Source organism: Cucumis sativus, chromosome 6 (assembly GCF_000004075.3).
Source record: "Cucumis sativus cultivar 9930 chromosome 6, Cucumber_9930_V3, whole genome shotgun sequence".
Lineage (NCBI taxonomy): Eukaryota > Viridiplantae > Streptophyta > Magnoliopsida > Cucurbitales > Cucurbitaceae > Cucumis > Cucumis sativus.
This window is the reverse complement of record NC_026660.2, coordinates 9,131,721-9,145,107: the sequence shown is the minus strand read 5'-3', so window position 1 is coordinate 9,145,107 and position 13,387 is coordinate 9,131,721. Positions and strand designations below refer to the sequence as shown.

At 31.7% G+C, this 13,387-nt stretch overlaps 1 protein-coding gene across 1 annotated transcript; it reads left to right on the top strand.

Annotated features, from left to right (window-relative positions):
- The first annotated feature begins 1,465 nt into the window (after window positions 1-1,465).
- Window positions 1,466-3,436, top strand: LOC101206608 (ethylene-responsive transcription factor ERF054). Its single transcript, XM_031886706.1, has one exon. It carries the CDS (start codon window positions 1,803-1,805, stop codon window positions 2,982-2,984), a length of 1,182 nt encoding a protein of 393 aa, XP_031742566.1. The 5' UTR covers window positions 1,466-1,802; the 3' UTR covers window positions 2,985-3,436.
- Window positions 3,437-13,387: the final 9,951 nt, after the last annotated feature.

Below are 13,387 nucleotides of genomic sequence, written 5' to 3'. Positions count from 1 at the left end.
GATGATTGAAAAGACCGGCCCAGGACCGGGACACGTGTCAATATCGTCACCGACCTTTGTAAGGTTTTGTTGGACTTTTTTTTGACGACGAAAGATCTTTCAATTTTCATATTTTAAAATTTATTTATTCTTCTTTGTAGTAAGGAGAAGGATTCATTCAACACTTGCACCGAAAGCAAACCCCTCGCGGCTTGATATTTTGTTTAAACAATACGTAATAATCATAAAGTTTCTATTTCTATTTTCCCTTCTTATATTACATTTTTTTTCTTCTCAATCTTGTTTACCTTCAAAGTTTTTCTTTTTTCTTTTCCTCCTCTATTATCAAAAAGTGAAACCATGCATACATCCAATCATTGTTAATATCTTTGCATCTCAATTAACCTATCTTTCATTTTTCTTTATTTACATGTCATTTATGTCTTATTCAAAGTTTTTGGGAGGAAGTAGGTGTTTTACGACACGAAAGAAAATGCGTTTTGGTTTGATAATGCAAGGAAGAGGTGTTTTGATGCAACGCGAGAAAATGTTTGATCTTGATTTGATGATTGTTTACTTACAATTACTTTACACATCAACAACGGTCAAATTAAGAAAAGTGTGTCAGAAGAAAAGAAGGTTATTATGAGATTTTATTAAGGAAAAGAGCTAAGCGTTATGCTGCTAAGAAGCTATCAAGTGAGAAGGTGTTAGGTGTTCTGAAGAAGAGAATTAGTTAGTAAGTGATTTTCTAAAAATGTTTAAGAGTTTTAAAGTCTTCTTTTAAAGTTCTTGTTGTCTTGCAATATTGTATTTCATGTTAATGTTTATGTGAAAGTTTGATTCTTTAAGAATGCTTGTATGTTACATTTGAAGTTAAAGTTATGTGTTTGATGAAAAGATTATAATGTGGGAATGTCTCATGTTGTAGGCGAAAGAAAAATGAAATGCTAATGTGTGTTTTATGATTTATTGAAATGTGATATGTTAAAGCTTGTTTTATGAAAATGATTTTACATATTGCTTCCAAAAGGTTTTACAAAAATAGTTTAAATTTTCATTTACTAAGGTAATTAGATGTTAAAGGTGAATTGGTGGGAAATGTAAGGCAAGCTGCTACATGTTAAGGCAAACAAGTCAGACATTGTAAGCAAAGTTTGTGAAGCTGTGACAGACGTTTAAAGTGTTGTTTTTAGCTCGTTGAAAAGAAGCATATTTTTTTAAAATACTCAAATTGTATTTTATTATAAGTATTTAAAAACACATGTTTTTATAGTTGAAACACTTAATAATAATAAAACAAGTAAGAACCTAGGAGAAGAGGTATCATAACTATTAATATCTTAGAATTAAACTTAGGAAATACAAGTGGAAGAGAGCAGAAGGTGTGTGTTTTAGTTTAAGAAGACTTCAAGGAGAGTATAGTTTTTGAGAAGATGGAAGCCAGAGGAGAAAAAGAGTTTAAAGTGAGTGTTTATAATAATATGCTCACAATCTCCATACTTTTAGTTCATTTTGGTGGCATTGGTTTGAGCCTTGAAGTTACAGAGAATTAGCAGAAAGAGAGAGAAGGAAGAGAAAGATGCGACTTGGATTCGTGGGTCCCAAGCATCAACCATTCCCTTCTAACTTCAAACCCATACTTTTTCTTTTCTTTTTTTAAAAAAAATTCAAAATCCTAATTTTCCTCTTTTCTTTCTTCCTATTTATAAACCCTTCACAGCTTCATTTTCTTCTTCACCCCTCAATTCCCACGTGGACACTCGCCTTCTTCCTCTTCCTCTCTTTTCATAATTTCATACAAACCCACCATTGGTAATTCAATGTCCAATTTCAAATCCAACTTATCTCTCACAACAACTGATCTAGATATGAATCAAGATCAAATGGATACTAATCACAATGAGTTTCATCAATGCAGTTTTCCCCGGCAACAAGGTAACCCAACTTCCCTTTCACCTCTACCTTTTAAGAAGACCCCTGACCCTGAAAATCACCACCCAATTCACCCATTCCATTCAATTTCTCAGCACTCATTCCCTTTCTTGACTCCACCCTCCTCTGTTTCTTCTCCTGCCTCTACAAGACCTTTGTTTCCTTTTGCTTTGGAACCATCCCAATTCAAAACAGACCCTCTTGCACCTATGGTCCATCAACCTCCTTCACTTCTGCCACACCATAATCAATTCGTGGCACCGCCACTTGCTTCAACCCAAAACGGATTCGGCTACCCACCCTACTTCATGGGAGAATTCGCATCGTTTCAACAACAACAACAAAAGCAGCAGCAGCATCACCAATTTCTTCAGTATTGGAATGAGTCTCTTGATTTGAATTCAAAGGCAGGGTTTAGGCCTCAGGTGCGGCCTTTAAATGCCACAAAGCTATACAGAGGAGTTAGGCAGAGACATTGGGGGAAATGGGTGGCTGAGATTCGTCTTCCTCGAAACAGGAATCGTCTCTGGCTCGGCACATTCGACACCGCTGAAGATGCTGCCCTAGCCTACGATCGAGAGGCTTTCAAATTGAGAGGAGAGAATGCAAGGCTTAATTTTCCTGAACTCCTTCTCAATAAAGATAAAGAAGCAGAAGAAGAAGAAGAAGAAGCCTCACAAGCTTCAGCTCCTCAACAGGATGTAGACAATAACAATCATGACAATGACATAGAATTAGAGTCCAATAATGAGGGTGTGACAGAGGAAAACAGACAAGAAGAAGAAGAAGAAGAAGAAGAAGAAGAAGAAGAAGAAGAGGAAGAAGGTATTTCAAAGACACAAGAAATGGTTTGGAGAGAAATGGCAGAGGCTTGGTTAAACGCGATGCCAGCCGGTTGGGGCCCTGGTAGCCCTGTGTGGGATGATTTAGACACAACCAATAATCTTCTACTGCAGCCACAGCTTCAATTTGTTAATCCAATTCAGCAACAATCATTTGACTTAACATCAGCTTCACCTTCTTCTTCATCTTGCCCAATGAAGCCTTTCTTTCTCAAGGATGAAGATTAAACATTCACAAAAGAGAAAGTTAGAGAGAGTGCACTCGTGGGCCATTTCTTTTTCTTGGTTCTTATTGTTAGTAGCAGGCACAAGATTCTAGAGACTATCACTATCACTTACAAGCATGCTTATTCTCGTTTAGATTTTTTTTTTTTAAATATATATATTTATTTTGTTACTTTTTGGTTTTATGTTTAGTGTTCTATTGTCTTCTAATGAACTGCTATGTTTTTAGTTTAATAGTTGGCCAGAGTAGCAGGAGACAGTTTGGTGATCTCCTCTTCATTGGGTCCATCATCCATCAGGGGCTCTGTTTTTTGGCCAAGAGGATGGCATGGAAGCACATTCTATTTTTCATATTTCACATCAACTTTTAGCTTCCCACCATACTGTGTAATATAATCTTCATTGTTACATTATATATTTTCTTTCTATTTCCATGTGTTTTGGTCCACGAACAACCAATAGAATAAGCTTAACGTCTAACGAACAGGGTTTTCCAAATGCAACTAATGATTTCTAAGATAATGTTGAGGTAGAGTGCTTCAGCCATATTTGCCACGTACTCCAATTTATATAAGCTTATACTATGGATCTTGAGTTCAACTCATGTTGTTAAAGAAATAAAATGATAAAAAAAAATAAACAAACTTTAGAAATGTATACTTCTTTTCAGAAAAAATCGCTTTGCTTTCAAAATCATCAGGTTTGAGATTTGATATTAAAGTGTTTTTATTTTTTTGTAAAAGCAAAACTCTTAATTTTTTTTTTCTGAAATTATACTTTAGTTGAAAAACCATTCAAAATCATTTGATAAAGAAGTCATTGGAAAGCAATTTGAATAATAGTGAATGAACCGTGAAAATGATTTCTTATAGAAGTACTATGCAATAATAAAATAGTTAATATATAAAGTATTTTAGTTAAATATATTGGTTGTGTATGTTTGAGAATGATTTTAACAAAATTGATTTATTAACAAGTTTGCTAAAAAATGACTTTCCTACAATCATTTTAAAAAATGCATGATTGATATTGACCTTTAGAATAAATGTTTTAAGCTAAATTATTTAATTATAATTAGTTTTGTAAGAATGTTATAAATCATATTTATATTATTGATAATTTAAAAGGTGCGTGTATAATAAAATCAGAGATAAAATCATAAAGTAGAGAAAGAGGTAAATAAATTAGAGAGAAAGTTAGAGGTGGCTAAAACCAAGAGAAATAAAACTAAGAATACTTTTTAAAAAATCACATCCCAAGTGTTTACAAAAATTACTTTCTCATCATCCCCCAACATCATTAGTTTTAGAACAAGAGTGAGGTTAGACACACACATATATATATATGTAAGAAGGTTTATGAGAAAGAATGGGGGCCCAGGCAGCCGGCCTAGAGGGGATATTGATATTGATATTGATGTCCATTTCTTATCTGTGACGCCAAGATAACAAAAGAAATCCTCACTCCCTGATTACAAAAACATGAGATTGGCAGTCATAATAATTAATGTGGTGTGCAACTCTAAATAAAGAACCGAAAGTAACTTACCACATTTTCATTCTCATATATATTTATAAATATTCACATAAATATAACTTAAACATACATTACTCATTATTCATTATCCATTATTAATTTAAACTCCTCCATCATTTCATTTCCAACTCTAATTAATTACCTTCTAACCAAATCCAAATGTTAGTTTCAACGTCAACTTCAAGCTGGTTTTGATTTATACAATTTTACCGTCCACAATAAAGTAAGTTACATGAAGAAGCTTGTTAAAAAGATAAATATTATGAATCTAATTAATTACACTACACCCACCTAACCATTTCACACTTTTTCCTATTTTTCTAAACCTTTAATTATGACCCATTTAATCATCAGTTTGTTTCATTGTAAACGCCGTTTTGATTTTAACCGTGCGCCATGTAGAATTATTTAATATCATTACCACATTCCTATTTTCCTTTTTACTATTATTACCCATTGAATGCATAAATAAGAACTAATATTACTTTATCATGCATATCCCATTATTACAAACCTCAACACCACAATTCTGTTCTAACTTTCTCATCTGTGATGAGATCAACCATATGAACATTAGCTTCTTTTCTTTCTAGATTAACATATGTATATGCTACAAAAAAATTACCTCACAATTACTAATTACTTTTACACGTTCTGATTAAAATCACTTTTACCCAAGTATAACAAGATGCCAAAAAAATTTAGTTAACCCTGATTTTATAAAATTATTTTTAAAAAAAAAAAAAATTCCAAGAAAAATGTATCTTTAAAAAAGTGTTGAAATCATAAGGTAGGCTAAACTCCCCCCTAGTAATTATTATGGGACTTAAAACTCATTCTCTTAAAATCTATTTACTTTCGAATGAGATGGTTCATGTGTGACACAAATCTAACATTTTCATTCAAAGGCATAGGTGAAGCTTAGTAATAGAGTTCGATAAATCACCCCTCATGTGTCATGGAAATGTAGATTAAAGGTATATACCAACTTGTCCATATCTAGACAAGATAACCGTTTAAGTGCTTTATTACATTTGCTTATGGGAAACAGTACCATGGCTTGAATTTATCTCCTTCAATCTCTGTACGGCTTACATTGGTTTTTATTAACCACTACACAAACTTGTGGTGGTTTTAAAAATTAACATGATAAGGTAGTTACCCAAATAAATTAGCATGAAATTTAGCCTATGGTTTTAATTAGGCATAGGCACGTAGAGTGGTACAATGTAACAAGTTCGTCTGAAGGGAGTATTAGATAAAAGCTTGATCAAAGGTTTTGATGAATTAAAGGATACGTGGCCTAAACTCAATTAGAAGTGTTATGTGATATTGGGTTTAATCAACTGTAATGAGTTTGATGACCACTTTCGTAGGAGTATGGAAAATTTTCCATACTCTCCATCTATTGTGTGATACGTTGGCATGTTTTTAAAAGTAGGGTGGAACCCACTAACATCAACATGGAGTCTTATGCTAAGCAAAGCAAAAGCATGTGAGTGCATTTGATAGGGTGTAAGTTTGTTTTCCTCTTTTCTTTTTAAAGGGAGTCTTTGGCACAATCTTAAGACTTCTCACCTTTTGAGGTTCAGGGATGGAAAAGAATAAAATAACATCTCTCCTTTTTGAAAGAAAGGCTTCTTTCAAAAGAGGTAGACCTTTAGATTATCTTAAGGCACAATCGATGTTTATAACTTCCTCTTCTGAAGCTTCTATGATAAGTGTTTGAAATATATATAAAAGAGAGATTGTGCTCTTGATTCTAGTGGCCATTTACATTTTCCCTTGTTGGCTGAAGCTTGTGCTTAAGATTCAACTCCCCAATGGATATTACAAGTTTCATAATCATTGTTTTGTTTATAATGCATTAAGAAGTTCTTAGCAAGCTATTTATTAATCTTTACCCAATTTACGTCATTAAATTTTCTACCGGAGATGGACCAGTAAATGATTGTGGGAGGATAAATTTGATTGGTGATAATTATCTTCCTGTTCTTTTTCCTCATTTTATCTTATTACCTTTTCCCCACAGAAAACATGTAATTCTATTGGATGGGACTTGAATATCATATACAACGGGTTTGGTTTTACCTAAGCTCAAGGAGTATAGTAATCGTTTTTGGCATCTTGGATATTTTGGTATTCTATTCATTTATGTGAAACTTTTTCCTTTCCTATTATTGTTCATTCCTCTTTCTACTTCTTGTAAGGTTAAGAACCCTAAGCAAGTCAAAGTCCTTAATTTCAGTTTTCTGCTCTGATGGAAGATTAGTCACAATTTATCCAAATGTTGGTCACACCCCTCATGTTTGGTCTAAAACCAAAGTACTCTTGTGGTTAGGCAAGTGAGAATATGGATCAGATCTATTTCTTTTAGAGTAAGATTTCTTTGGTTTGGGGTTGTCTTTTTAGGTGTTCTTGAATACCCATTGAGCTTCAAATTCATTTTCACAATATTCATTACACATTTGATGCTAGATTCGAATTTTAGAGGAATTGGAGTCGTTGTCCAGCCATTTGAGAACTCAAAATTGAATGGTTTGACACAACTTTGGTAAGTTTCTAAGCTTTTTGGAACAAGTTGTTGAGTGTCCATTTAACTTTAATGATAATATTGAGTAACCCCTAATGTTCGATACTTAATTTCGAGTTCAGAACGTAGTTGGGTGTTGTTCGTTGAAGTTAAAGCTACTTTGTTAAGTTCATGATAAGGTTTGGAATAGTTTTCACACACCATCTCTGGTTTTTATTTTCGTTTGAGTTACACAAGAAAAATTAAAATGTAAGATTAGTTTTATTTCAAAGTTAACTCATTTTCCCACAAGAGTTGTGAAGGAAGTTCGAGCAAATACTGAAGTTTAGTTGATGTCTTTTGTGGAAGAAATTGGGTCACAAAATTTAAAAATGAATTCATAAAGTCTCTGGTCTTTTTAAGTATTTTGAATTGTACTCTTTGAGTTAGGATCTCTATTTGGTATGGGTAGAAAGCTGGTTAAATTTCCTACAACTTTCGTGAAGAAATCATGAACTAAAAATGATGGGAAGTAGGTTAAATTTCAGGATCAAAATTGGAAGTAAGCAGAAGACGCGAGTTTTCTTTACCTGTGCTGCGAGCAAATTCTTTGTTAATCCGTAGAGAATCTCATTTCTCTTCCTTCAATTAATCTGTAGAGGATTCTAAAATGAAGAGTTTGATATAAAGTACATAACTTTTTATTAAGTATTGAAAAAGTTATAAGTAGTTGAAGTTAGCCTACTGAAGCTGAAAAATTTCTGGAAAAGTATGGAATAAAAGACTCATTGAGCTTGAACTAAGTTGGATGCCCATTGGGTTAATTATCGAGATTTCGAGTCTAAGCCATATGTGAAAAGTTTAGTCTAATCCTAAACGCTTCGAAAAAACCATAGACCTTACAGGTATAAAATGAATTTAGGTGGCCTTATGAGTTATTTTGCAAATAGTTGTAGCCTCGTGTTATGTGAAGACAATGATGAGACCTTAATCTATGTTTCAGGCCAAATTGAAATGGAAAAATGTATAATCTCGAGGGATCGAGTTATTTAGGTGAGTGGTTAACTTTTAAACATTTGATATGATAATTGTTTCAAACATACGGTTGAACGTAGTTTGTGAATAAGTGTTGATATAACTTGCTTTGATAAAGTGTACTATCGATAATGATCTCTAACAAAAGTCTTTGGCTTTTCATGAGTTCTCTACAATATGAAATTGTAATATGTGTTCTTGGATATGATTTGAATGAGTTCTCTACGTGAATGTGTTTTCGTATCGCCACCTATGGTTGTCAGGGAATTCCGAGGCTGAAAGAGGTCGTGACCCGAGAACCGAGAACCTGAGCCTAGGTGAGTATATGGATGGAGGATTGAGATATGGCTTATGGCCTAGTTTAACTCATGGTGGGTGGCTCTATGTGCACATAGGAGCATATGGATGTTGTTACTGTGGTAGGTGCTAAGTATGCGTGAGCTTTGTTTGGCCGCGTGTTTCCTTATGAATAGGGATCATGTGTGAGCTATTTCGAGTTGTGTATTTAGTATGCTATCATGGTCGGATTGGATAGAGGTTACTATTATGACGGGTACTAAATATGTGTGAGCTTAGTTATGGTCACATGATACTTTGATCATATACGAGCTATTTTTGGCCGTATATTTAGGTACCGTGCCATGGTCGAATTGGCTACAGGTTTGTTGTTATTACTTGTGAATTATGACGATATATGATTTTAACGTTTTAACTATTATTTCGTTATGATGACACATTTAAAGAGTTTGAAAGTATTGTTATATGAGCTTTTACTTTTAAAATTTTGCCACTCATTGAGTTTTTAGCTCACGTTTTTAAATGTTTTCTCCCCCAGATAGCTATTAAGGACCAAACTATTGTTGAGGTCACTGTTATGGATTGTAGATTGTCATTCTTTTTGTATGTATTTTCGTAAGTTTTGTATTTTATAATGTGGTGGTTAAAAGTAATGAGGGTCATGCAATGTTTATGTCTTAAAAGTTTTAATAGTGGGATGTAATTCTTTTATAACTAAATATGTAGTTGACTTTAAATTCTTTTTGAAACTCTGGAATAGTCTGAATAAGTGTGTGGTGAGACACACTTGATGTGTTGTTGAGTATAAAGTTGGTACTTATGCATAGAAGTGAAAAGTATTTACCTTTTCAGGTTTGACTACTCCAATTTTCAGGAGAGATGCTGCCGAAATTTTCGAAGAATTTCTTAATTTGAATGTTATAGAAGTAAGATGGAAAATGTCGTTTTAAAAGTGTTTGATGGAAAATGTCGTTTTAAAAGTGTTCGATGGAAAATATCGTTTTAAAAGTGTTTTATCATGCCACGGTTTAGGTCAGAGAGGGAGACCTAGATCGGTGTGTGACATCTTACCATGGTTGGATATGGTACAAGTTTGTTGACAAACACTTGTGATTTATAGTAATATGTGATTACTGCTCGGATTTATGTCTTTTTGGCATCAAATCTCATTTTATAGTGAATAACCTTTTTGGCATATAGCAATTTCCTAAACAATTTGTAAATATAACAAATTTTGTATTATTTTTTAAAATATTCCAAAATTGCTCTTGTTTTAAAATAAATCTCCACAATTTTCTCTCATTCTCCACGATTTTTTCCTTCTCCATATTCTCCACATTTTTTTCCATTTTCCATCTTCACCGTGTTTTCTCTATTCTCCATATTCACCGTCTTTTTTTCCATTCTCCATCTTCACCGTCGTTTCTTCTCCATATTCTCTGTGATTTTTTCCTACTTTAACATCATTTCTTCTTTCCACAGTTTTCTTCCATCTCAGTTTGATATTTTTTTATATGTGATTATTTCCTAAAATTTTACTCAATCCAATTTTTACAATTTGATTTAATTTCATCACTCTAGGTTGATTTTGTTCAATTCAATTGATTTTACTAGTATTTTTATATTAAAAAATGTGTTCAATTTCACTTATGTTGGACTTCATCAGTTTGAGGATTCGTAGAAACGGAGAATATTAAGAATTTTTCTATCACTTCTACATTTTTAGGATAAAAGAAATTGAGTTTTTTTTCTTTCTAAACATATTGATGAATACAAGTTATCACCAATAGACTATTAGTTGGATTAGTTAATATGAGCATAGTGATGTTAGTCTATCATTGATAGACTTGTATCCTAGTGCATCACTAATATCCTAAGTTATAATTCATTATCTATCAATGATAGACTTGTATCCTAGTCCATCACTAATAGTAGTTTATTGATGATAGACTCTTATCCTAGTCCATCAGTGATATTAGTCTATCAATGATAGATTCGTATCCTAGGTCATCACTGATATTAAACCCTAAACCCTAAACTCTATCCTAGACCATCATTAATATCCTAAGTTATCACTGATAGTAGTATATCAATGATAGATTCGTATCCTAGTCCATCATTGATAGTAGTCTATCAATAATAGACTCGTATCCTAGGTCATCATTGATATTAGTCACTCAGTGACAGACTCTATCTTCAATAATGTTATGAGTGTAACACTAGGATGATAATATTATATATACAGAATTATGATTAATCAATATTATGAGTGTAATACTACCTCTATTTTACAAGCGTCGAGTATAAGGACCACTAAAAAAAATTGATTAATGAGAAGAAACATCATCAAAATGTAGTAATTGTCATCCTATTGGTCACAAAATGATATGACATTACGTTGTTGATAACAATCATTTTGCTTGAAGATTGAGATCATTTTTCTTTTTTAACAGTAGTTACTTTACTGTAAAGTAGTAACATGAAGTAACGTGAAGTAACGTCACGATTGAGTTCAATTAATTTATGGTTATTGATAGTTTGTTTCACCCATGCCATTTGTGTCTCTACTGCACTGGCAACTCTTCTTTATTGAATTGGAACTGATTCCCCAATCAACGTTGGTCAGTTTATTTTTAACCAACTTTCAAAGCATTTGGACATTTTCGAAATCAAACTTCCCAACCCTTTCCCAAGACTATTTTCCAGCATCTTACTTCAACAACATCCTGAGATTTTGACAAATCAAGATGCCCCAAAAACATTATCATTAAGCCATAGACTCTTCTAGGGCTCCCATGTTTCTGACATGAAACACAAATTTGTCCTTAACATCTGATTCTTTTAATACATAAAACATCAACATTTCTCTAGAATTGCTCATTTCTCCTGCCTTGACTTCAAGAATTATCAAATTTTTATCAGACGAATCATGGCCCAATAGCATGATCCATTCTTTGTCTAAATCTCGAGCTGAAGTGGATGCTTTAGTTCAACATCTGAATGTCTTGCTTTCTTCAACATCTGGTGATGTTGGTTCTATTGCCACAAACTGTTAAGTTTTTTGTTTTTATACGCAAAGAGGGAGAAGCTAGTTGCTTAGTTACTGTTGTGAAGTTCTTATTGCTGCTAAGAAGATTTTGTTGTTTCTATTATTATTGTCTTGAAAATTTTCCTGAATTTAATAGTGTTCATATTTTAAAGACTTGTTTGCTTTGAAGTTCTCAAGACTTTATTATTTGTTGTTTTTGTAAATCTGAAGACTGAAATTTTTTATACTGCTAAAAACTCTTTTATTTCTTCTTTGAATAAAGATATGGCATTATGGCCTTTCAGATCAAGAAAAACAATAAACATATTTTGTCAAAAGGGGAGTTTGTTACATTTTTTACAAAAAGTTATTTAGTTTCTTTCTTTAAAATTTATCTTCTAAGATTAAAGGTTTTTTTAGAAGATATTTTAAGTTCCATCACCAACCAGGTTTGCAACCACAAAAATCTTTGAACAAGGAAATCTTTAAAAGATCTCTTTCCTTGTTTGTTTCGAAGTTCTTCCTTCTTATAAAAATGGAAGATCGTTGTTCTTCAAAGTATTCGTTCAAGACACTTACAAGCTACTATTTGTTGAAGAATCTTTATGAAAGTAGGTCGATACCTTCTTAGATATTTTATGAAGATTGTTCAATATCTTCAAAGACAACTCAAGATATATTGATGATAAAAGATTTAAAGAAGACTTAGATTGTTGAAGTGTGTTCATTATTAATCATTGGAATCTTAATAAAATCTTCTTATCTAAGCTATAAAAGCTGTCCATAAGTAGGTGTAAAATTTCAAATTCTATAGTTTTACCCGTTAAATGTTATTTTTCTAATTTTCTCAATTTTCAACTTTATTTTCAACCCAAAACTTTCATTTCTAAAAAAAAAAAATTGACAAAGAACAAAACAACCTACATCTTTCATTAAATTTCCATATCATTTTAACTCAAAAATTGAATTGAGATGAGGTAGAGTTTTTTCTTTTCTTTTCATTATCTAAAACTTTCATAATTTTCACATCATTTCACCTAAAATATATGTATTCCTAAATTTTATATTAAGTTACAATTAACTTTTTTTTTCTCTTTTTTAAAATTTACGCTCTTGTATCTATAAACATCTAAATATTAATTTACTAAAAAGGATAAAAAGAGGGTTTTTTCCAAAAAAAAAAAAAAAAAACCATATACACTTTATAGAAAAAAACCACTAAAAGACAACAAATCTTTTATACTTGTTTTTTTGTGTAAATATTTCGTTCATTTTTTTGTATAAATATTTCGTTCATTTTACTAATTTTTTATAATATGCCTAAAACAGGTCATTTGTAGTATAAATAAGCCACAATCATTTAACAATTTTTATAAATTTTTTAAATCTCATTGTTATAAATATTTCTATAAAATTGAGACGTCAATATTTGTATGAACTCAGGATTTTGAATCTTGACTTTATTCTTACATTTTTTTTTCTTTTAAAGATATATATATATATTTACTTTTGTTTCATAAAAAAGAAGGAATAACATATTTAATGTAATTGATTCTAATGACTTCTTTTTCCTTAAAAAGAATATATTCCTTAGTGGGGAAAGTTAGATATAAGCACGTTTATGAAAAAGAGTTCGATAGAGATTGAAAATTTGTGAGGTATAGCATTTTGAGAATATGATATAATAAGTATGGTAAAATTTTGATTTTTAAAAATATTCTCTATCTTAGATTTGTTATTATTCTCAACTTACCATTTAATAATTTATTTATTTTTCTCTTTTTAATGTCTTAATTATCTCTTATTTATTCTCTTCACTTTTTAAGGCCTCAACCATTCTTTCTCTAAGAAAAACAATTTATTTCTTCTCCTCTATTTTCAAGGTCGTAATCATCTTTTTTTATAGGAAAAAAGCGATTTGTTGTTTATGTCTTAATCTTGACTTTAGGCGATATCAATGATACATTATTTGTAACATGAAATATAATAGTTGTTGAT

Bases quoted from the DNA above. Each gene is read 5' to 3' on its own strand.
- LOC101206608 (XM_031886706.1), top strand. From the start codon at position 1,803: ATGTCCAATTTCAAATCCAACTTATCTCTCACAACAACTGATCTAGAT.